The sequence below is a fragment of the Rhineura floridana genome, chromosome 10, assembly GCF_030035675.1.
Source record: "Rhineura floridana isolate rRhiFlo1 chromosome 10, rRhiFlo1.hap2, whole genome shotgun sequence".
NCBI lineage: Eukaryota > Metazoa > Chordata > Lepidosauria > Squamata > Rhineuridae > Rhineura > Rhineura floridana.
Window position 1 is genome coordinate 20,952,011 of NC_084489.1, and position 22,850 is coordinate 20,974,860.

Below are 22,850 nucleotides of genomic sequence, written 5' to 3' on the forward strand. Positions count from 1 at the left end.
AACAGCAGTAGGAATAAAACACCCAGTTCAGCCCAGAAGCTTAGAGGAATAGAGACAGTTTGCCAACCTGAATGGAAAGGAACCGAGTTTAACAGGCCCCAAGCTGGAAGGGAATTCTATAGCTATGGAGACAACACCAATAAGGCCTTGATCTGTGTGGCCATCAACCTAACATATCTGAACATGTCTAACAATGCATTTCCCATTTTATTTCGCACAAGGAACTGTGTGAAATAGCCACCCTGTGAAGAAGTTATGTCGTCAGATAAGACACTAATTTAAGCATTTCCTCTTAATGTAACTTCATTTTATGTTGCCATAGTGTGAGAAACTCAAGATATAAAGATCTCAAAAATAAATATGACTCAGATCCCTAAGAGCTTATATTGATACTGGCAAAATCTTACTGCCACTGGTCCAGCTGTTTCTGTGGCTGACTAGAGACATGAAGCACACAGTCACGAATGCTTCATTGCAACAGGTCTTCTGTCAGAAGAGCATTGGGAAACTTGGGTTTGTCCCTCCCTGACTGTATGCTGATTGAGACAATGATGCATAGAGCCAAATAGGTTGCTTTAGGGGCCATTTTGGAGGTGCCAATAAAGAGGAAGAGAAATTTGCACGAACAGAGGCCAAGAAGTCTGTGACAGGGCAGTGGTGAGAACCAACAAGTTCAACTGGCAATCTGTGTTAAATTGTCATTGTACCAGTTTGCTTCTGCCTTAAAATAAGCAATGAGAAATGAAATACTTTTACAACAATGAACTCATAATAAGGAAGCATTATTGAGCGAGAGAAGTCCAAACAGTTTGGGCAATATCCATACAAAAAAAATTTCATGGGAAAAGGTTGCCCTCCATGAGGACCAAGAAATTAGACAAATTCATGGAGGACAGGGCTATCAATGGCTACTAGCCATGATGGCTGTGCTCTGCCACCCTAGTCAGAGGCAGCATGCTTCTGAAAACCAGTTGCCGGAAGCCTCAGGAGGGGAGAGTGTTCTTGCACTCGGGTCCTGCTTGCGGGCTTCCCCCAGGCACCTGGTAGGCCACTGTGAGAACAGGATGCTGGACTAGATGGGCCACTGGCCTGATCCAGCAGGCTCTTCTTATGTTCTTATGTTCTTAAATAGCACAGAAATTCAACTCTAAAACCGTCGCTAGTTGCCACAAAACACCATATGAATGTTATGTTTATCTACAGCCCAGCACCTAAGCATATTATTTAAATCCCAGTTATTTTAAGAGTTTGTAACTGTCTGCTGGATTTCAGGCTTTCTGAATTTGGGTATGACCAAAATGGGGGTAACCACAGCCAATTTCACAATTAGCGGATTTCAGGAACCATGAAGCAAGTTGGGGATCAGGTGGTCAATGGATCCACTTGTTTTGTGTTATTATGGAACTTACCCACCTGATCATGCTCTTGTCAAATGAAATTTAGATATCAATGCTACAAATATTAACACTCAGTTTCCATACTGAGCCTATACAGGATCACATGCAAACAGGCACATTTTCTACTTTTCCCTCTTCAGACTATCTTTTCAAGTTTGTCTACATCATCATCTCATTTCAGAGAATGTGCAAGAGGGAAGAGAGTTTTAAAGGTCAGCAATCTTTTTTTTTCTGTTGAGGGCTGCATTCCATTGGTTGGGGGCCAGAGAACAGAAGGACCAAAGATGGCAGTGAGTGAGGACAAAGTAAAAAGTGAGTTATCCACCTATTCTCTCTCTTTCTGCTACTCTGTTCTCTTTCTGACACCCACTTCTCTCTCCCCCCCGCTTCTCCCTCCACGTCCAGCAAGCTGTTGGAGGAGGCTGCCAGAGGTCTGAACTGACTGCTTGCAGAGGGATTTTAAAATTAGGCTGAGGCCTGCAGGTTGCCCATCCCTGCCTTTAGGGTGTACAAGCAGTGCTCCTGCACCATTTAACATGGAACCAGTGTGTATCATGACTACAAAGACTATGAGCTTGCTGCTGTGATTCTTCCTTGATGCCATCAGCACTGCAAGTTCTAACAATACAGATCGCATATTAAGTAGGAAGAGATCAAAGCGTACTCAAGACTCCCATCCAGGAAGGCAGGCTACTCATGGTTCACTGGTTTGGAGCCTGCAAGATTCTATTAAAACACAGATCTGCTTCTGGCCAAAAAAACAAACAAACTTTTACTCTGCTTAGAAAAGCTTTGAGAATAAGTACACCTACTTCTTTCTCTTAGTGCAGCATATGACAAGCCCAATAGCTGCTAGCACTGCTATCCCACCAACCACCACGCCAATTATGACCGCCAAACCTGTGAAAAGATAAAGTGAGAGATGTTCAGTGAGAAACAACCAAAGAGACAGTTCATCTTGTCCTGAGTCACAGTTGTATTCACTTGCTTCTGACACATTCCAGTTTTTTATTAATGTGTGCACAGACACCCAAACAATCCAATATCACTCAAAGATATAAAAAAAGAGAGACACAAAGAATCCAAAAGGGAGGGAGTTAAGTAGGGAAATTATCTCCTGTCTAAACTTTCAAGCCATGTATTTAACACTTGAGAGAGACTGAAGTTTTAAAACCATACTTTACAGTGTAATACACATACTGGGGAATAGATGGGAATTTCAGCAAATGCAGGACTGACCTTCCAGTAGTTAACAGCTGGGTGGTGGCATGAAGGGAAGAAAGGAGAAGAGAGAAATCAAAGTGGGGAAAAGTCACAAGAAGTTACGTAGCTGAAGAACACACGTTCTTTTTAAAAATGTTCACCCACACATCCAAAATATAGTGGGAAAAGACGACAAAATAACCTCAACCACTATTACTACCTAACAAGTTCAGTTGTGATAGAAAAACCTATGCCAGATATGCTCCATACTACCATGGATGTTTAGATCCTAGAAAAGGAATAGTTATTCCTTTATATATAAAAAAGGAAATTTTCACAGGTAGTTTCCATGTTTCATGAAAAAGTGGAATTTCAGCAAAAAAAGGGAGTATAATCAAAATATGAAATCATATGCATCTTTGATAGCCCCATCCCACTTTAGACGACGTTTAACCATTGCAACACTCTAGGGCAGCCTTTCCCAACCAGTGTGCCTCCAGATGTTGTTGGACCACAATTCCCATCTTTCCTGACCATTGGCAATGCTTGCTGAGGCTGATGGGAGTTGTGGTCCAACAACATCTGGAGGCACACTGGTTGGGAAAGGCTGCTCTAGGGAAAGCCAACTGACTTTCAAAAGAGGTATCTCATATGTATAAATAGGTAATATGTAGATTTAATAGCACCTCATTTAGTGAACTCAAGCATTTTGAGATTACCTTTCTTGATAGGTCAGAACTCAGTTCAGCATTTTAAAACTTTGACAGTGCCAAACGTATATGTTAAAAAAGTTATTTTTAATGCAACACATTTTTCTCCATTATTATCTTACCTGAGCCCTATTTTGAGTGCCTGTGTGTTCCAAGGTAAGACAGACAGTTACCTTTTCAGTAGTGGCACCCTGCTTGTAAAATCTCTTTCCCAGATATATTTGCTTGGCACAAAGTCAAGACAATTTTATTCACCTGAGTGTTTGAATGATGCTCACTTAAAAAACAAATTATCTAAAATCATTTATATCCCACTCTTCCTTTCTAAGGAGATCAGAGCAGAGTACAATAAAAAACAGTAAAAAGCAATACGATATGACAATAGCAGACAGCACAGCAACCAAAATAACTAGAGAGCTAAAACCTTATTAAAATACAAGGTTTAACTGCCTTCCTAATCAGTGAAGGAGGCAGAAGAATCTCCCAAGAGAGCAAGGTCCAAAAATGAAGGCACCACAAAAAGAGCTCTTGTGTGTTGTCACCACCTGAATTACAAGAAGGGCCTCTGTGGAAGATCTCAATTCTCAGGAAAAATTATCTGGTCCCAAGCCATTTAGTGTTCCATTGGTCAAAACCAGCACTTTGAACTGTGCTTGGAAGCAAATAGGCAGTCAAGGCAGTTGCGACAAAAGGGGTTACATGACCCCCATGTTACTCCTGTAACAAACCTGGCAACAGCATTCTGAATCAACAAGGTTTCTGGATGATGGTCAAAGACAGCCCCATCCAGAGCTTGTTACAGTCAAGGCATCCACCACTTATCACTGTAGCTACATAAGAAGGTTCCAGGAAGGGATGCAGCTGGTGCAACAATCTTAATTGTGCAAAGGTACTTGTGGCCACACTCAAGGCCTGAAATTCCAGATGTAAGGCTGGGTTCAAGAGCAGCCCTAAGCTGCAAGTCTGAATTTTCAGAGGGAGTATTCCTTCCAATACTACTTGAATATCCAAAATAAAACGCTTCCTACTGATCAAACGACCCTGGCTTGTCCAGATTTTGTTTGTTTGTTAGTCCTCATCTGGCATGTTATTGACATCAGGCACTGATCTAGGACATCTACAATCTCCTTGGGATTATTAGAAATGAAGAGAGAGCTAAAGGTCATCAGCATACTGATGATACTGTACCCCAAAACTCTGGGTGAACTCTCCCAGTGGTTTTAATTGTTAAAAAGGCATGGGAGACAGAATACAACTTGTGGTAACATCATAAGCCAAAGGTCACAGGTCAGCCCCATATTCTGGAAGCATCCCTATAGGAAGGATGCATGATGGAAAATATATCAAAACAGAGCAAGCACATGCCAAAGTTATGAAGTCAGAAGAATTAACACAGGCACTCAAAGCTGAAAGTGGAAGATCAATGTTATCTATGGTGTCTTGCAAACAAGCAACAAAAGCCTATTGGATGGTCTTGAAGCCCTGAGGAGTTACCTTCAATGAGATTTTTGTTTACTCTAAGCAGTTCCACTGGATGAATCTGCACAGATGTGATGATGCTGGGGAAGAGCAATCACTTCTCCAACCTCACCGCCACAGAGTAGGCTCTAAAATTTATTTTAAATTGTTTTAATAATGTATTTTATATTGTTGTGACCCATCCTGGGACCTATTGGTGAAAGGAGGATATTAATACTAATAATCTCTAGTCTGTGTTCAAATAGATGTATCATGCGCTTCCTCCCACTACTGCTCTAATTGTCATCTTTCTAGTTCCATTGCCCTGAACTCCAAGGAAGACCAAGGACCATGCCTGGATGGGCTGCTGGGCTGGAGAGAACACTCAGCTATGATCATATCAACCATATGAACCATTTCTCTATTCTAGAGACGAGCTAGGGCTTTGATAGAATCACCTGTCACATTGCCAGTAAAATCCTCCAAAGCCACTGTTCAGATCCAAGAGATGCCTGGGACAGATCACTTCAATAGGTCCTCCACTCATGCAGAATGTCTGGGTTGTTAGCAGCCTAAACCTCACCAGGCAGTTTTCTGACCATGTCAAAAGGAACCAACAAAAGTTCTTTCATCTTCAGATCACTATTAATCCCACCTGAGCAAGTACCAAATCCAAAATATACCCATTCAAATGGGTGGAACCAGAAATCATTTGAGAAAGGCCCATGATTGTCATGGTGGCCATGAAATCCTGAGCCACTCAACAGGGAGGCCTTAGTGTGAACATTTAAGTTACCCAAGACCAAGACCATGCCAGAGCCTATCCTGGTTAGCTCAAGAAGGGAGACTGTTGGGCAATGGGGTGGATAGTACAACAACATAAACCCTCACTTGTCCTAATCACAAGCCTTCTCCAAGGATGATGTTTGCTGAATGGAACATCTCGGAAGGGAATATTCTTGTGATAGACTACTGTCACCCAACCTCCGACCTAGCCTTGCCTACACATAGAAACCCAACTGGACAAAGCTGAGAGAGATTAACTCCCCCAGCTTCATCCAGCAGGGTCTCTGTAATCATTAATGCAAGCCAGGTTGGCAAGCTCATCTAGAATCAAATCCCACATGACTGTTGCCTTCCCATTCACCAGCATGGCATTAAATACCAGGAGGCACAACCTGGGTCCTGTTGGTTAGAAAAAGGCCAGGGAGGATTGGGACTCAAAGGTCTCCTTTAGTAATGACATGGCCAATGCCCACCAACGTGTCTGTTTTATTCACCTATGCATTCAAATGATGTTGGTTTAAAAAAAAAGAAAAGAAAAACAATTTTTTTGTTGGTTTGTTTTCCATTCAGTAAATTTTGATGCGGTTTAGGCAGGTCTGGCTTTTAAGTACACAAGCCACCTTGGAGGTTCACACAGTAAAAAGATGAAATATAATCTTTTAGAAACAAGATGTTCAACCTCTGAGAGTTCACTTTTATGAAGCAGTTCCAAGGAAACCATTGACTAGGTTTTCACTAAGATGGAATGAAATATAAATCACAAGTACTTCTAAAAATTGTATCTTACTGCTGTAGTACGGCTTGCCAATCTGCCTATGGAAAAAGGGAACAAGAGAGCTTCTTTCCTTCCACAGAAGACAAAATAGACACAAGCCTCTCTTTGTAGCCATGTATCTTTTTGTTTTTGTATAAGCTGGAGAGATCAGACATTATGATTTGGGCAGAACCACCCCAGGTTTAAGCAACTTGATCCAGCTTTACCGTTTTTAAATAGAATGGACACAAATGTCACAATTTAAAAAAATCAATAGCTTTCAACAACAGCGAGATCATAAAAGCAGAGTTCTCCTCCATGGCACATATATGTATGTGTAGGTGCAAACGAGAAAAGTAACCCAAACTAAGACAGTTAAGCAAGAGTTTCTGTCTTGGTCATATGAGCATGCCAAAGCAGTTGAAAACATGCTCGACATTGATAGAAAAGGTACATAAGATAAGGGAGCCCATTTTGAAGTTGAGTCATTTTAACATCTAGAAACTGCTGTCTATAGCCCAAGAAATTAAGCCTTGTGTAACTGAAACCAGGTAGAAGGATGCTGCTGCTTCCCCAACCCTGCAAATTCAAGGGAAAGAATACAGAACGGAAAGATGAAGCCTTGGCAGGATAGAGCCCTCCTTTTGTGAAGATCTTTGTTATGTGAAATAAGATACAAAATGTGGTATCTCACCTGTTTTTTTCTGATGAAATGTCACCATGAATTGCACGCTCAGTAGTTGCTTAGCAGATGGCTTACAGTTAGTGATGTTTACCCAGAAGTGGTGCTGCATATTTAGAGTTTTTGGCAGTATCTGATCATGACGACGCACAGTTTCTTCTGCATCTGATCTCTGTTCCTTAATATAGATGTTAGCCCAGCCCTGTTCACAAGTAACACCCAGTCGGTCCTTTGGGAACATCAGCTGTGCAACTTGTTTTGCTGGGACAGTGATGTTCCAATACACAGACACGAAAGCAGGCAAGCCTTCCAGCCAGTTAGGGGTCTGAAGGTAAAATTTGGCTTTTGGACCTGGAGTAAGACTGAAAATACAGTCTTCTGCAGTGACAGAAAAAGCACATATGGAAAGTCATTTCTGCTCTTAATTTCCACACTGCAAAAGTAAACACTTTGCTAAAGAAGTCTTAGCTATGTCTTATAACCAGTAATAATCTTGTACATGAAAATTCTGCAGTATAAGATGTGCTGAAAATTCCTGCATTAGAACTCCACAGTTGCCACCACCCAGGAAATAGTTGCCTATACTTTATGACATGATACTCCATTTAAAATCCATGAGATCTTCTGTGTACACCCCTCACCCAGGAACTTGCCCGATTCCTACACCCTATAGGACTTTTTTTTACCTCAGCTGTCACATTGTTAACACCCTCCGCATCACTTCTCCCTGCTTTTCAGCCTGAGGTAACTAGTAGTCAGGGACTTACTATCCTGGTCCTTTATTCCAGCCATCCTAGCAGGGTAGCGAAACACACTGTAGAAGCTTGCATGTCCAAGAAACCTGTCTGCAGACACGCTAAGACCTCCTTTGCTAAATAAACCTTGCCTCTCCCCTATACTGAGGAGTAAAGTAGCACATCAATTTCCTCTTTCCTTGGTGTCTAGTCTGTCTTCCAGTACCACAGTCCACAGACTCCCACTGCTGCCTTTATTAGCACTGGACAAATGCTATAGATCATGGACAGTGGGTTCTGGATCCACCAGTTTGATTCACAGGACTCTGAATTTTTACAAAATGTCTAGGCATCATCACTGCAGACAATACTTAAAAAGTCTGCTGAAATATGGAACTGGAGGGGAGTTTCAGCATTTAGATAGAGATATCTTTGACCCCTTGAAAGTTCCCTTCCCTTCTTCATGGATCCATAATCATATAACCTTACCAGATGACGCTTTCTATGATTCCTTGCCATGTACTATTCTTGTTCTAGCTATAGGATTCCAGATTGTACTAAATCTCAGATGTTAGATCACAAAAAGGATAACTGGATTTCAGCATCATAGTATTTGGGATCAGTTTAAGGGGCTTTTTACCCAAGTGGTAATCCACTGAGCTGGTATAGAATTTTAATTCTCTTTACTCTTTGAATGTAGAGAAGTAATGAAAGGGAAAAAACTCACCTTGAATGACTGGCCTAAAAAAGTACTGAAGATCCTGTTTTGGAGACTCAGTGAACCACCTTTTCCCGTATGTCTTAAGTGTTATGGTAACATTGTCTTTCATCTGAATTTTTTCAATGGCTCCACCAGGACAGAATAAACCAAGGCTTAATGCCTTTTCTGGGGCAGTGCCATTAATAGCATAATTATAACTTCCACTGCATATTTGATTCTGGTTTGGGATATGTTGCTTAAGTTTCAAGGTTGGAGACCTGATTTCTATGCTGGTGTCTGCTGGAGCCCGAAGTTTCCATGTAAATGTCTCAAGCAGGATTGGCAGCTGGGTAAGAGAAGGGGGTACAACCAGAGAGAAAGGTCTCATCTGGCACAATCTGGAATTCCAACAGACTGCAATGAGAAAGACACACAGTTACAGCTATGGCTCTACTCCAGAGAACCAGGTAGGTTATTACCCATGCCCTGTAAGGATTTTCTCCACATGACAACCCAACCAAGTTTTTGAAACTGTGGGGACAGTGAAGTCCCAACTCAGCATTTGCTGGATTGAGACCATCAATACAAGAATTCACGCTATAGAAGTCTGCCAGGGTGCTCGTACTATTCTGCCTATGCACCTCTTTGTGCTTAAACATGAGAGACTGCATGTTAAACATATAATAATGGTGAATGCTTTGTCTCCTCTGATGGTGTAATGTTGAGGAATTACAGTAATAATGCTTAACATTTATGTGACATGTTTCAAGTCTTCAAAGGACTTGAAATATATTATCTCAGAAGTCTTTACAACAAAGCTATAAGGGTTGTCCTCATATTGCAGATGAGGATGAAGGAAACTGACTCACCTAAGACATAACTGTGAGATTTCTCCTGGAAAGTTCCTGACTCACAGCTCTCATTCTTCGCTACAACACTATATCAGCTCAGTACACCATTATGCTATACAATCTAACACCTCCAAGAGTTCTTCCCTAGTTCACTCAAATTATTTCTTAGGATCAATATTTGCCCTCAAGATATATAGGAACAAAGGAACGCAAGATTATTTAGTTTAGTTATCTTATTGATGTATATTCAACTTGCTGCAAGAAAAATAATAATCGCCACAATTAGAAATGAAAACAAGTATAGAACACTCTTGGCCTATCTGCACCTAATTGTAGTTTACAGCCTTTGTGTGCACAAGTACAAAATCACAGTCAGCTAAATGGCCAGACTTTTTTCTAGCTACTCTTGGAGAACAGTTTTGTTCCAAGTTAATTTTCAAGAGGTTGTCCTTTGAGGAACACTAGGCAAGTACATTCTTTCCGTCCATCTCTTTTCCATTTGATGCTGTTCTTTCATGGAAGACTAACTAATCTCATTTGCAAATATATCACTAAGGGGTATTTTACATTGTGTGTGAGAAACAAAATCCTCCCATTGGTCCCTCAAAACATGAAATGACCTGACACACAATAATATTTTGAAGGATTTAGGGCTTGTTTTGCTGCCTTTATTCCTTGCTGTTCCATTTCACAACTTACAAGAAACTATGCACTATTTAATGGCCTACAAGAGTGATAGATGACTGACCATGAAGGTGATTGCAGGCCCCAGATCACCACCACTAACTTGGGGCTCAATCTGTGTATAAACTACACCCTCAGTGGACATCAACATGGAACAATAACAAAGAAAGCTGAGAGAATTTGCTGCTATGAGCAAATCTGAGGATCTCTCTTGTGTTATTTTAAATACTTCTACTTTCAACTATAGTGAGGTGGCTCAAAATAATATTTAAGACAATATCATCATTAAAAAAATATAAACCCAGTGGAACAAAATGAAAGAAACAGATTAAAACAGGTGAAGAAAACAGGCATTTCCCCTAAATGGTGAAGGAGGAGGAGGAGGAGCGAGGAAGGGTCCAGTTCACATTAATGGCCATTTGAGGTTAAGCACACATTCACTACAACCTTTGTGGTAGTCACTGTTTTGTCACTCAGCTAATCTTTTAAAAAGTGCAACAGCACTTCTAAGAAAAAAATTAAAAACAGTTAACTACTACTTAAATGAAAGAGATAGTATAACTTTATTAAAATGCTTCATTAAAATACTATAATGTTAATTTTATAAAATAATTTTAAATCCTTTCTGCTCACCATCATTAACAGCCTTGATAAACTGGCAGTGAGTGGGGTATTTTAGCCATTTTTTAAAGTCAGTATTAAAATGTAATAGAACTCTGATCGGGGGTGGGGGTTGTTCATGATCTCCTCCAACGGGCATAGCCTGTGATGGAATAGTCTCTCCCCATCAAGACTCTTTCAGCAGCAACACCCTGATTTTGAAACTTCCTCCCTTGGGAAATATGGTTGCCCCCTGCATTCTTTAGTTTTAGAAGGTAATTAAAAACTTATTTTAGAAATGCCATTACTTTTTAACTGCTTTATACATTTATTGTATTTTATTATGTTGTTTGCCACACACACACACACAGACACACACACAAATTGTTTCCAAGGGGCACAGGGTGGCAAACAACATAAATGATGACCACTGCAAAGGTTATAGTACCAAGCTGTAATAGATTCATCTGGCTGATACATCACTGCCCACATCAAAGCCTCATCCTTTAACACTCTCCCTCTCCCTCAAGACAGTGGAGTAGCCCTAAAGGCAACTACACCTGTGGACACTGACCTACACTTCCATCTTTCTGAAAAGAAGTCGGTCTTTCTGCAATCTGATAAATGATGGGAGAATTATCTTATAAGCAAATGGGAACTTGCTTTCCCAGAACATATTATGGTGGCCCCAGATTCCAATTTAGCTCCGTTACATTCAGCAATCTAAACACTCAAATATTATGATTAATTAATCAGTACTCATGAGTAACAAAATAACAGACAACCACCAGCAGTAGCATTTGGGAGTGCAAGTAAAAATAGGAAGAAATACATTCTTATTAGATGTCTCCCCTCACTTTTAGGGAACTAAATTTCAGACGTTTTGCACATACCTCCAGACTGTTCAGCAATTATCCTTATATTCTCTGTATTTTGACAAAGAAAGGTGATAGCGTAACTGACACCAGATACTAAAGTCACCTTGGGTTCACATTTGTTACTACGGCCAATACAGATCAAGCATAAACGTTCAGGCTTTGTTGGCTTTGAATATATTGTAAGATTCATGTTCTTCTCTTTCGTTAAATCAACTATGTGGGTTACATCTGGAAAAACAACAACAGGTAAGATCATTTAGAAGATCTGCGGCACCTACACCTATTCTTATATAGAAAAATATTTTACTGTATTGTTCCAGGATTTATTAAAATCTAAAGAAGGATGTTTAGTTAGGGTTACTGCTATTTGAAACCGTAGTTGTTCACATGTATCTGTTTTATAGGGACAGGGGAAAGTTACATCCAAATAACCCACTCTCTCATACAGAATTATGAGCTGCCTGAATTCTCTTTATAAGCAACTATGATGTAGTATTAATAAAACACTTTATTAATCAGTATGTCATGGATTGTGTGTCCTTTTAAGTTTGTGCTTTTGTGAACTTAAGTGACTTCAATCCATTGACAGAGTCAAGAATGCCCACTAACTCTCACTTCTTCCAACAGCAGTTTCCTGACAATGGCAAACAACATCTCCTTTGCCACAATCCTAACATCACCCCTGAAGAGAAAAGTGCGCCAAGGGTCGCTTTCAGATGATATCTTTCATAATGGAAACTGCTGGCTGGACGTCTAGTGCCCCAGCCTAAACTTCATCTGTGGCAGGGAGGGCCGGAGCTTGGAAAATTTACTTTTTTGAACTACAACTCCCATCAGCCCAATCCAGTTGCCATGCTGGCTGGGGCTGATGGGAGCTGTAGTTCAAAAAAGTAACTTTTCCAGGTTCTGGGGAGGGCATGATGACAACAGCATTCTAAAACCAGGAACACAAGTGATTATTAAACCTGGTTTTGAATCATACCAATATAAGGTGCAACTCAGTCTCCAATCCTACCTACAGACATCTAAAACTTCCTGAAAGCCATGCTTTATTTTATTTTGTTGACATCACCGTCTCCTGTGCAGAAGAAGAAAGCACTGAGTCCTGAGCTAGACTGATTCTATAAAGGCTTAATTATCCTAAAGTGCTTCTATTGCAGAGGATGGAAGCCTGTGGCACTCCAAGAGTTGCTGGACTACAACTGCCATCATTCTTGACTATTGGTCAGGAGCTGCAGAAAGCTGCAGGGGCTGCAGAGAGTTGGGGCTCCCAACAAATTCTGCAATGAAACAACTTAAAGGCAAGCTGCACCTGCCTTGCTGGAAGAGAGACCTTGTTGCTGCTTGGTAAGAAAGCCTGGCAAAGCTGCTTCTAACAAGTCCCACATGGACAGCAGAAGTGGTGGCTGACTTGTGGGAGTAACCCTGCAATGAAAATCCTTTTGGGAGTTGCCACTTCAGGGGTTACTTTGAGGGCAAAAGCATTACCCATTGAGACCTTGTTTATGGCCTCCAGCCTGGATGAATATATATTGCTTATGGAGGAGAATGTGGAAGGGAAGTTATTGGCCACCATGAGGAGTAAGAATCCACAATAATGGCAGGCATAAGGCCCCTGTAGGAGTCTCAGCTCTAGCCCAGATAAGAAATGAGGTGGGGTCCTTAGATGTTTGAAGACTGAGTCTTGGAACCAAACCATTGGATACAGGTGCATCATCTGAAAACAAAACATGTCATATGCAAATATTCTATTTTTGTGTTGGTATTACTCTCTTTTCTTTTTTTGTTTGAGCTATTTAATTAGGTTAGGTTATTCATACTAATCTATACAGTACAATGTTGCTTAGCTTAAGCTGTTAAACTAGGGTAGCCTACTTTATTGTGTATTTGTATTGTTTTTATACAATGTTATAGTGTTTAATAGTTTGTACTTATTGATATTATGATTACTTCTAATTGTTTGTCATATGTTTTTGAGTTGTTATACTGTCCATTTAATATATTGTGAGCCACTTTGGGCTCAACATTTTATGGAAAAATGGTATACAGACAGATGATGATGAGGGCAACAGATTCCCAGCTCCTGTTCTTAACTTAGAGCAGCCTTCATCAACCTGGTGCCCTCAGATGTTTTGGACTACAATTCTCACCAGCCCCATTCAGCTCAAATTGGTGAACGCAAGAAACTAGAAAGTAAAGGAGCATAAATCAACTCAGTAATAAAAATCAAGGACTCTTGTCGATAATAATTACTCCCCGTTTTTTGTCCAGGTTCTTAACAGCGTAGAAATAAGCACATCAGCCATATGTATCATATCTCAGGTGGCTGGGGCAAACAGAGGTACTTTCCACAGATATCAAGATCCGTGATATTATTTTTGTTTGGTAGGTTGTTGTAACCTACCCTGGGATCAATATGATGAAGGATGGGCTTAAAAATCAAAAGAAAGACACAAATAAATTCTAAGTATCTCTTAAATCGGGGTGGCTAAACTGGTCTTCTAGTTATTGTTGGATTCAAACTCCCACCATCTCCAGCCAGCACAGCCAAGGATCAGGGATTATCGGAATTGTAGTTTAACATTGGAAGGGCCAGAAGTTAGCTACCCCAGGCTTAAATCCTTACAAGCAAGTTAAATTCTTGTGAGTTTGTGGCCAAGTCAGGTCCAATCATTAAATCATATACAATGCATGGCAAGTTTGCATGCACAATGCAATAGAGATAAGTTAGGCAAGTCAAGAAATTAAACCTAGGTCTCGGGACTTCCGGGAAGGGTGACTTCGCTTGTGCCTGCTTTTGAGACGGGCTCCCGCCTCAGAAGAAGCTTTTTCAGATATAAATCAGTCAGAACATTTTTTTTTTGACTGATGAAATTTCTCCCGGGCAGGGAGAAACATAGAGATCAACCTCAAAAGCCTGTTTTTGTTGGGAGGACTGGATTTCATTAATTTATGAGAAAAGGTCCAGCCAGCAATGCCGGACGGACTTCCGAACAAGCTCTATCTGATTAATGCAACACGTTTATATTTTCTTCAAAGAGAAAACGGACTAACAGGCAAGCACCCTTCTTTCTATCTTTTTTTTCACTTGGTTTAAATTGTTGCAGCAAAAAGAGATTTGTCAAATGAATCAGCTTTAAAGAACTTCTGGGTGAGCTATAACTCTTCTCTGTTATTCATGAAATTAACAGCTTATCTCTGCTTCTATTGCAAAAAGCTGTCCTGGAAGTGCATTCTAAAGATATAAACAGAAGAGGGATTTCTATTCTGAGGAGAAAAAAATAAAAAATATGAACTTTGGAACATTATATTGTCTGGGACTATTCTCTTTTTGGTCTATTTTATTTTGACGAATCTGCTTCTTCACGACGCCACTAACTGTTTTGATGCTGGGAACTAAATTTGTTTTGTATTCTTGAACATAGAGAGATAAGGCAGGCTGCTCTGTTTATACTGTGATGTCATCAAGCCTGGAATATTAACCCAATTGTTGCTGAAATAAGAAGTGGTTCTTCTTTATTTTTATTTTGTTTTCGTGGTTTTAAAAATGGCAATCAAGAAAGTGGCTGAGAATCTGGAAGTAATTATGTTTCAGAAAATAATGGATGAGATTGAGATAACGAAACAAACCCTGCGACAGGGCAGTAAGGAGCTGAAAATTGAACTGAGCAAAATGACGCAGGAGCTTAAAGAAATAGGGGATCCTGTGAGAGAGGAGAATGAGATCAGAGATGAGAAAAGAAAAAATAAAGGGAAGATACAAGCCCTGGAGATTGGAACAAATGTGGAATTGGAAAAAGATCTGGAGTTTATGGATATTAGAAATAAAATCTACTGTTTGGAATTTAACGTTATCTCTGAAGAAATTAATGAAGATATTAGAGATAAAGTTATCAATGGCTTGGATAATTTTCTGGACTGGAATGACGTGATGGAGCTTGATATAGAGAAAATCTATGGAATTAACTGCAGCCATGTGACAATGGAAAAACTCTCAAGAGATGAGCCAGTGCATTTTGTAAAAAAGAAGAACAGAGATATGACTTTACAACAATATTTCAGCAACTTATTCAGAATCGATGGCAAGAAAATATTTGGGATAGAGGAAATTCCCATCAGACTCTTATTATATGACTATGGCTATGACAGCAAGATTATTATGGAATACTGATAATGGAAGATTGGACACTGAAATTACTGGACTTAACAGGACTATTGAAGATGGAAGATGGAATTAATATGTATAATGGAATAATGGCTATTGAAATTATTGGACCTAACAGATTTTGATGAGATGGATTAATTGATATGTTTATTTGGACTATGGTTATGACAATAAGATTATTATTATTATTAACGAGATGGATTAATCGACATGTTTATTTGGAGAAAAATTGATAGATATATTTCTTAAAGAATTGAAACCTCTCTTTGACTTTTTGTGGAAAGAATAAAGTAATGTTTATGAGATTTGATGATTAATTAAGATAACTACTGGAGGAAAGTGATTTTATAATATAATTTAAGAGACAGGATTGTTATATATTGTAGACCTATAACTGATCTGCGACAAATGGGAAGTCAACATTTTATTTTTTTGTTTAATCATTTTTGTTTTGTTTTGTTTTTTGTCTTTGAATGTTTTATGATTTTGTTTTGTTTGTTTTATGAAAATTTGAATAAAAATTATTGTAAAAAAAAAAAAAGAAATTAAACCTAGGTCTCACAGAACTACAAACCGATGGCCCTATCTCAGTACCTGTGCATTTGTCCCGACTTATGTAAAATACATGATGTACCATTTTATTTTAAAGTTTTCTGCTGAAATTGTGTTTCTGTTTGGGGTTTGGATCTAAATGAAGCGAGTTGATTTCAATGGGACAAACTAGTCACGGCTAACTTTTTCATTTTGATTTCAGTGGGACTTAAATGCAGTTTGGATCCAACCCATTAATTCTATTCCAAAGAGGGCCTCCATCTCTTTTCTTTGTTTATAATTGGACAATGAACTCACAGTGGCAGCTGTTCTAAAGGAGGGCACACAGTTAAACACATTGTAATGAAACATGCAAGTAAAGTACCAAGCTTAATACACAGTAATATTTTGCTCTTTTAAGGTTTATCATCTACACAGTCTCTCTCACACACATTTTTATTTAGCTGGTCTATAAATATAAGACCTGTTAATCAAAGAAAAGAGACATGAAAGTGAAGGAGGTGGCTACTTACTCTCTTCATTTTCAGGATACCGAACCTCCACATTAAAAAGCAAACTGAGGGCTCCAGGCTTTCGGTCATCTTGGTCACAGCCTTGCAGGGAAAGGTTGAAACTACCAGCAATATTGACAGGTTGCACCGCGTTCAGTGGCAATGTTTTAGGCTCATGACCAGGTAAGCAGTATTCTAGCCTCTCATATTTCCGTTCACAATTTGGTTTGGTATAGTTGCGGAAAAAGACATGTGCTCTTAAGTTGGATGGAATGACAAACTGCCATGTCATAAGTTCATCTTCTGGTAACCCCAATGGGTAGTTGGCAGACATCAAGGTTGTTGATACTTCACTTTGAAATGTGGATTCAATAATACACAATCCTATTTTAAACAGAGAGGGAGATAATATTTGAAAGGTCAGTGTGCATGTACATTCATCAGTGACTTTGTAACTTTGTCCAAATTAGAGGTTGGTTACATTGCAGAGGTTCTTCCCAACCCATTTCTGGTAGTCAACAACCCAGCTGCGGCTAGAAACCTCTGCCAGCTGATCTGGATAGTGAACAATGCCTTGCTATAAGTACAAGTCGAAGCTGGTAGCAGAATTAGGCCCCAAAAGAAAGAGTATACCCAGACAGGCAGATCTCAAAACATGACCACCATGAGCATTAAGGACAGCTTATGTGTTTAGCTTACTTAGGTGATATATGGGAGGTATTCAATCACTTAGCTTGCTCTAGTTCAAGTGAAGATAATGACACTGACTTGTGTCCCTCTGCATGTATATGGGCTTGTATAGGCCAATTTACTCTTCATTTTGAGTAAGCATCTTTGGTCTGGAAGAGTAAGTCATTCTGTACGGTCTGGTGAGACAGACTGAACCATGGGAGTTGTGCAAACGTATTACAGATCAACATACAGTCACCAGTGGATACAAATGAAGACACCAGAACACTGTCACCCCAAAGGTAAGACAAAGAAGAAAAACAGTCCATTGTCAATCTGGTTAAAATGATTTTCAGTTGGTTCTGATATGGTACAGTCTTCTCATATGACTTGAACCATTTTAGCTCAGAGAGTGAGAGAGTATGTGTAGGGAGGTTGTTTAAAAGCACACCCACATCAAGATCGCATTACACATGTAAAGTTCTTATAAAGAGCAATTTTGTCACAGGGTGCTTTCAAACAACCCTTACCCTTAGGTGACAGCATGGTGCAAGAAAACTGGATCTGAAAATATACAGTTATGTTTTGAGGATATAGATCACATACTCATCTCTTAAAATGTGTGCAAAGTAACATGGGGAGGGATGAAGGGACATATCCATTCTCCTGGTAGTCTCTGGACAGGCCTCTAGGATTTCTAGATGGATGCATTATCCTTGTTACATTATCTTGGCACGTTCTTTAATATACAAATGCTTACTTCTGTTTAAGTAGCAGCCTACAGTATTGATTTAGTCCATTCCATATTACTTGCAACTCAGCCTGGAATGCTAAATGAAGGCCAGGATCTTCCCTTCGTCCCTCTCTCCCTCCCCTTCCAACCCAGTCCCTCCCTAATCTCCCTCACCCATTGTAGAACCAGAACCTTCTTAGAGAGGAACCCACTCTGATCAGTACAGTTTTCCTTCCACTCATTTATCAGAAAGCAATACCTAAAGAATCTTACTTAAAGATAGCAAAAATTGGAATTTTGACAAAACAATGGAAGCAAATCCTAAGCAACCTCCTACACTTACTTTGTATGGAAGACCTGCTTTCGAGCTTAAAGCCAGACACATCAAGCTTTGAATTCCAAGGAAGCTGCAGGGTCAAGGTAACTCCCCCCTGCACCTTGACCCGAGACACTGAACCATTTCTGCAGAAGTTTCCAATGTTGACTCTGTTTGCATCAAGACGGCTGCCAATGTTATAATGAACTTGATCAGAGCAAGTGTCTCCAGGCAGAATTTGTCTTAACCATGTAGAGAACTTCAGTTCAAGTCCAACTAGCTTGTCAGCTTTAACGTCCCAAATGAAGGTCCTGTTAAGGGGCGGTAATCCAAAAGGCTGAAGTGGAACATCTCCAAAGGGACATGGTCCTAACATGCAATCTAGAAACATAAAGACATGCATAACTTAAGAAGGATCATCATACCTGTCCATCTAATCAAATTATAAGGGTTCATGCTTTTATCCCTGCATTATGTTAAAGCTTTTATGAATGCTCTATGCCCATTCTAACCAACCAACACTGTGAGGCATCTACAGTTTTCCCCTCAACTGCTACCCAATAAACTATTATTTTAAGACTGAAAATCAAGGTACCGATTTTACTGAAAGCACAATAATGTTAAGACAAAGTATTAAACTTTAAGACATTACAACTTCAGGAGAAAGTGAGAAAATGGAAGGCTCTGAATTAGATGTGATGAAATACTATCAATGTTATAGTAAGATGGGGGACATTCTGGCTTAAGAAGTAGGTACTATATGTGTAACAGTATACTTCATTGTGAGCTAGACCCATAATACACATCACACAGAAAAATAAATGCCATATTCTCTGGTCAGTTGGACCCTAGAGAGGAGACACTTAAAAGACTACACAGTAGTCACCTGTTTAAGCAGGAAAAGAATCAGGGAACTGCTAACTGAGCCCATTCCAGTTTCATCCTCAAGTGAAGGGCGATGACAGGATAGGGAAAGCAGGAGGGGAGGAGAATAATTGGGGTGTGTGTAAGATGAAGCTTGCAAAAGCTCATCGTTGAGGGAAAAGGTATAAAGAGAAGAAGAAGGTTGAGCACTAGGTTGTTCGGTGGAAGGGACCCCTTTCTGCAAGTATTTACTTCAGGAGTCAGTCTACCCTCCTGTCACTGTACTGAAACAGTTGGGCAGCATATACATGAGGACTTCCCTATGTGCTGCTATGTTCTTTTCTCCTTTAGATACCCCAAAGCTCTGAAACAGGGTGTGAATAGATATGCTTTGGGCAGGGAGAAGAATGACTCCCTTTTCCTGAAAGCCAGGGGCATTTACTTGCATTGTCAATTGCTGGTGACAGAGATCCAGGTGTGCCATCATTCCAGCGGATGAACCGAAACACGCATGCAAGCTAACAGTCTGAGAACTGAAAGGCAGATCAATCCCAAGGACGCCCATTTTTCTTTTCCTGTTGCAAGTGCCAGCTTCAAAGAAGGCAATATTCTATTAACAGTTGTACAGCATGGATATATTCAGCGTACTAACAGTGTCGTCCTAAGCATGCTTACCCAGAAGTAAGTACCGATTAATTCAGCAGGACTTCACCCCTAGAAACTGTGTTTAGCAGGGACCTACGACATGTGGCTGCACTTGCTAGCCAAGCCTTGTTGCTTAGTAGCCAGTGGCAAAGTACAATCTTACCACAGTTTCACCGGATCTTGTTTCTAAGCAAGGATCCTTAGGACAACACATTAAATTGATTGCTGGTTGTATCTGCTTCATAAAGAAATGTCTGATTTCAAAAACTTACAACCTTGCACATGTTTACTCAGAAATTGCATTGCATTGTCGATAGGGTTTGCTCCAAGGCAAGCAGAGTACTAATTTCTGCACCCCTTTCCATCTTATCAAAGCCTCTGTCCTGAGCAGCTTTTAAAAGAAAACAAGCTCTGGGTGTATGTATGCTGGGAGAGAGAGAGAGCTGCTCTCAGGACATTTGTGCTTTTGGGCATTAAGACAAACTACATACAAGAAGAGGCAGGGGGAAGAGCTGGACATTACACTTTTCCCTCTCTCTCCTTCCAACTTTTGAGCTAATCCTCCATGCCAACAATTAAATGGTAGTTAATAGTTAAGTGTGTCTGAAAGAAGTTCTCTTGTTCTGCCTCTTATCAGGCAAGCCTAAAAAACCCTCAAGAAAGAAATGAATTACCACACAAATGTGCCTGTTCTCCACTGGCCCTTCTCAGACCTCACTCTTTCCAGGTATTTGCCTATAACACAGAGAGTGTGCTTCAGGGCGTATATGGCTCCTTAAGGCCACCCTGGGCTCCTACTGGGAGGAAGGGTGGGATATAAAGCAAATAAAAAATAAATAAATAAAGGGAGACAAAGCATCATTTCATTCTTTGAAATTCATGAGGGAGTTTGCCAGAGGGGGGAAAGCTCTAGCCCCACATGATGTTTAGGAGCCTCTTTGCCATCATAATACAAGCCCCTTCACATGGAACCATAGCCCCTGTATTACACAAATATTGCCCTTGGAGGCTCATGGTGGAATTCTGTGTTTGAAGCCTTTACCCTTGATTTTTGTAATATTCTAAAATATTTCCCATTAGAATTTAAACATCTATGTGCTTTTATATGAGGGAGACAAAAACTCCTGGCCAGTAAAATTCAGATTGTCTCATGTATGTAGCCCATTAGAGGGAAAAAAAACGCATGTAGAAGTGCATGTTTTAATCAGTTAAAACTGATAGCACAAACAACTAAAAGCTTTTACTTGATTATTTATTTATTTTATTTATTTAATTTAATTTATATACCGCCCTAAGCCCAAGGGCTCTCTGGGCGGTGTACATAACAATAAAACAATCAGAAAATATATAAATACAAATAATATAATAGTACACATTAAAATGCCTGGGAATATAAAAAGGTTTTCACCTGGCGCCGAAAAGATAGCAGCGTCGGCGCCAGGCGCACCTCATCGGGGAGACCATTCCACAGTTCGGGGGCCACAACTGAAAAGGCCCTATTTCTAGTCACCACCCTCCGAGCTTCTCGATGAGATGGTACTCGGAGGAGGGCCTTAGATGTTGAGCGCAGTGTACGGGTAGTTTCATATTGGGAGAGGTGCTCCACCAGGTATTGCGGTCCCATGCTGTGTAAGGCTTTATAGGTCAAAACCAGCACTTTGAATTTAGCCCGGAAACAAATAGGAAGCCAGTGCAGACGAGCCAGAACAGGTGTTATATGAGCGGACCTTCTGGTCCGCATCAACAATCTGGCCGCTGCATTCTGGACTAACTGTAGTTTCCGAACTGTCTTCAAGGGCAGCCCAACGTAGAGCGCATTGCAGTAGTCCAATCTAGAAGTTACCAGAGCATGAACGACTGAGGCGAGGTCGTCGCTGTCCAGATAGGGACGTAGCTGGGCTACCAATCAAAGATGATAGAAAGCATTCCGTGCCACTGAGGCTACCTGAGCCTCAAGAGACAGGGAAGGGTCGAAAAGAACTCCCAAGCTATGAACCTGTTCTTTCAAGGGGAGTGTAACCCCATCCAGAACAGGGTGAACATCCACCATCTGGGCAGAGAAGCCACTCACTAACAGCGTCTCGGTCTTGTCTGGATTAAGCTTCAGTCTGTTAGCTCCCATCCAATCCATTATCGCGGCCAGGCAACGGTTTAACAGCCTCACCTTAGGAAGATGAAAAGGAGAAATAAAGTTGCGTGTCATCAGCGTACTGGTGACAACGCACTCCAAAACTCCTGATGACCGCACCCAGCGGCTTCATATAGATGTTAAAAAGCATGGGGGACAGTACCGATCCTTGTGGGACTCCACAATGGAGAGTCCAGGGTGTCGAGCAGTGTTCCCCAAGCACTATCTTCTGTTGACGACCCACCAAGTAGGAGCGGAGCCACTGCCAAGCAGTACCCCCAACTCCCAACTCCGTGAGCCTTCCCAGAAGGATACCATGGTCGATGGTATCGAAAGCAGCTGAGAGATCAAGGAGAATCAACAGGGTCACACTCCCCCTGTCCCTCTCCCTGCAAAGGTCATCATACAGGGCGACCAAGGCTGTTTCGGTACCAAACCCAGGCCTAAAACCGGATTGAAACGGATCGAGATAATCAGTGTCATCCAAGAGCCCCTGCAGCTGGCCGGCCACCACCCATTCCAGAACCTTGCCCAGGAACGGAACATTCGCCACAGGTCTATAGTTGTTCAAGTTATCTGGGTCCAAGGAGGGTTTCTTCAGGAGCGGTCTCACTACCGCCGCTTTTAGGCAGTCAGGGACCACTCCCTCTCGCAAAGAGGCATTGATTACCTCCTTGGTCCAGCCGGCGGTTCCGGTCCTGCCAGCTTTCACCAGCCAAGAGGGGCAAGGATCCAGCACAGACGTGGTCGCCTGCACCAGTCCAAGGATCTTGTCAACATCCTCAAGCTGCACCAACTGAAACTCATCCAATAAATGAGGACAAGACCGTGATCTGGATGCTTCATTGAA

The 22,850-nt window shown here is 40.8% G+C and overlaps 1 protein-coding gene across 3 annotated transcripts in view; it reads right to left on the minus strand.

Annotated features, from left to right (window-relative positions):
- The window catches only part of CDCP1 (CUB domain containing protein 1), a 61,353-nt gene that overhangs the window by 3,645 nt on the left and 34,858 nt on the right, over window positions 1–22,850 (minus strand). For all 3 annotated transcript variants that reach the window (XM_061586924.1, XM_061586923.1, XM_061586922.1), the window contains 6 exons: window positions 18,391–18,744; window positions 16,667–17,029; window positions 11,453–11,665; window positions 8,452–8,838; window positions 7,003–7,368; window positions 2,210–2,297 (listed from right to left, as the gene is read on the minus strand). In XM_061586924.1, coding sequence (XP_061442908.1) covers window positions 2,210–2,297; window positions 7,003–7,368; window positions 8,452–8,838; window positions 11,453–11,665; window positions 16,667–17,029; window positions 18,391–18,744 — 1,771 coding nt within the window. The remainder of the gene's footprint in view (window positions 1–2,209; window positions 2,298–7,002; window positions 7,369–8,451; window positions 8,839–11,452; window positions 11,666–16,666; window positions 17,030–18,390; window positions 18,745–22,850) is intronic.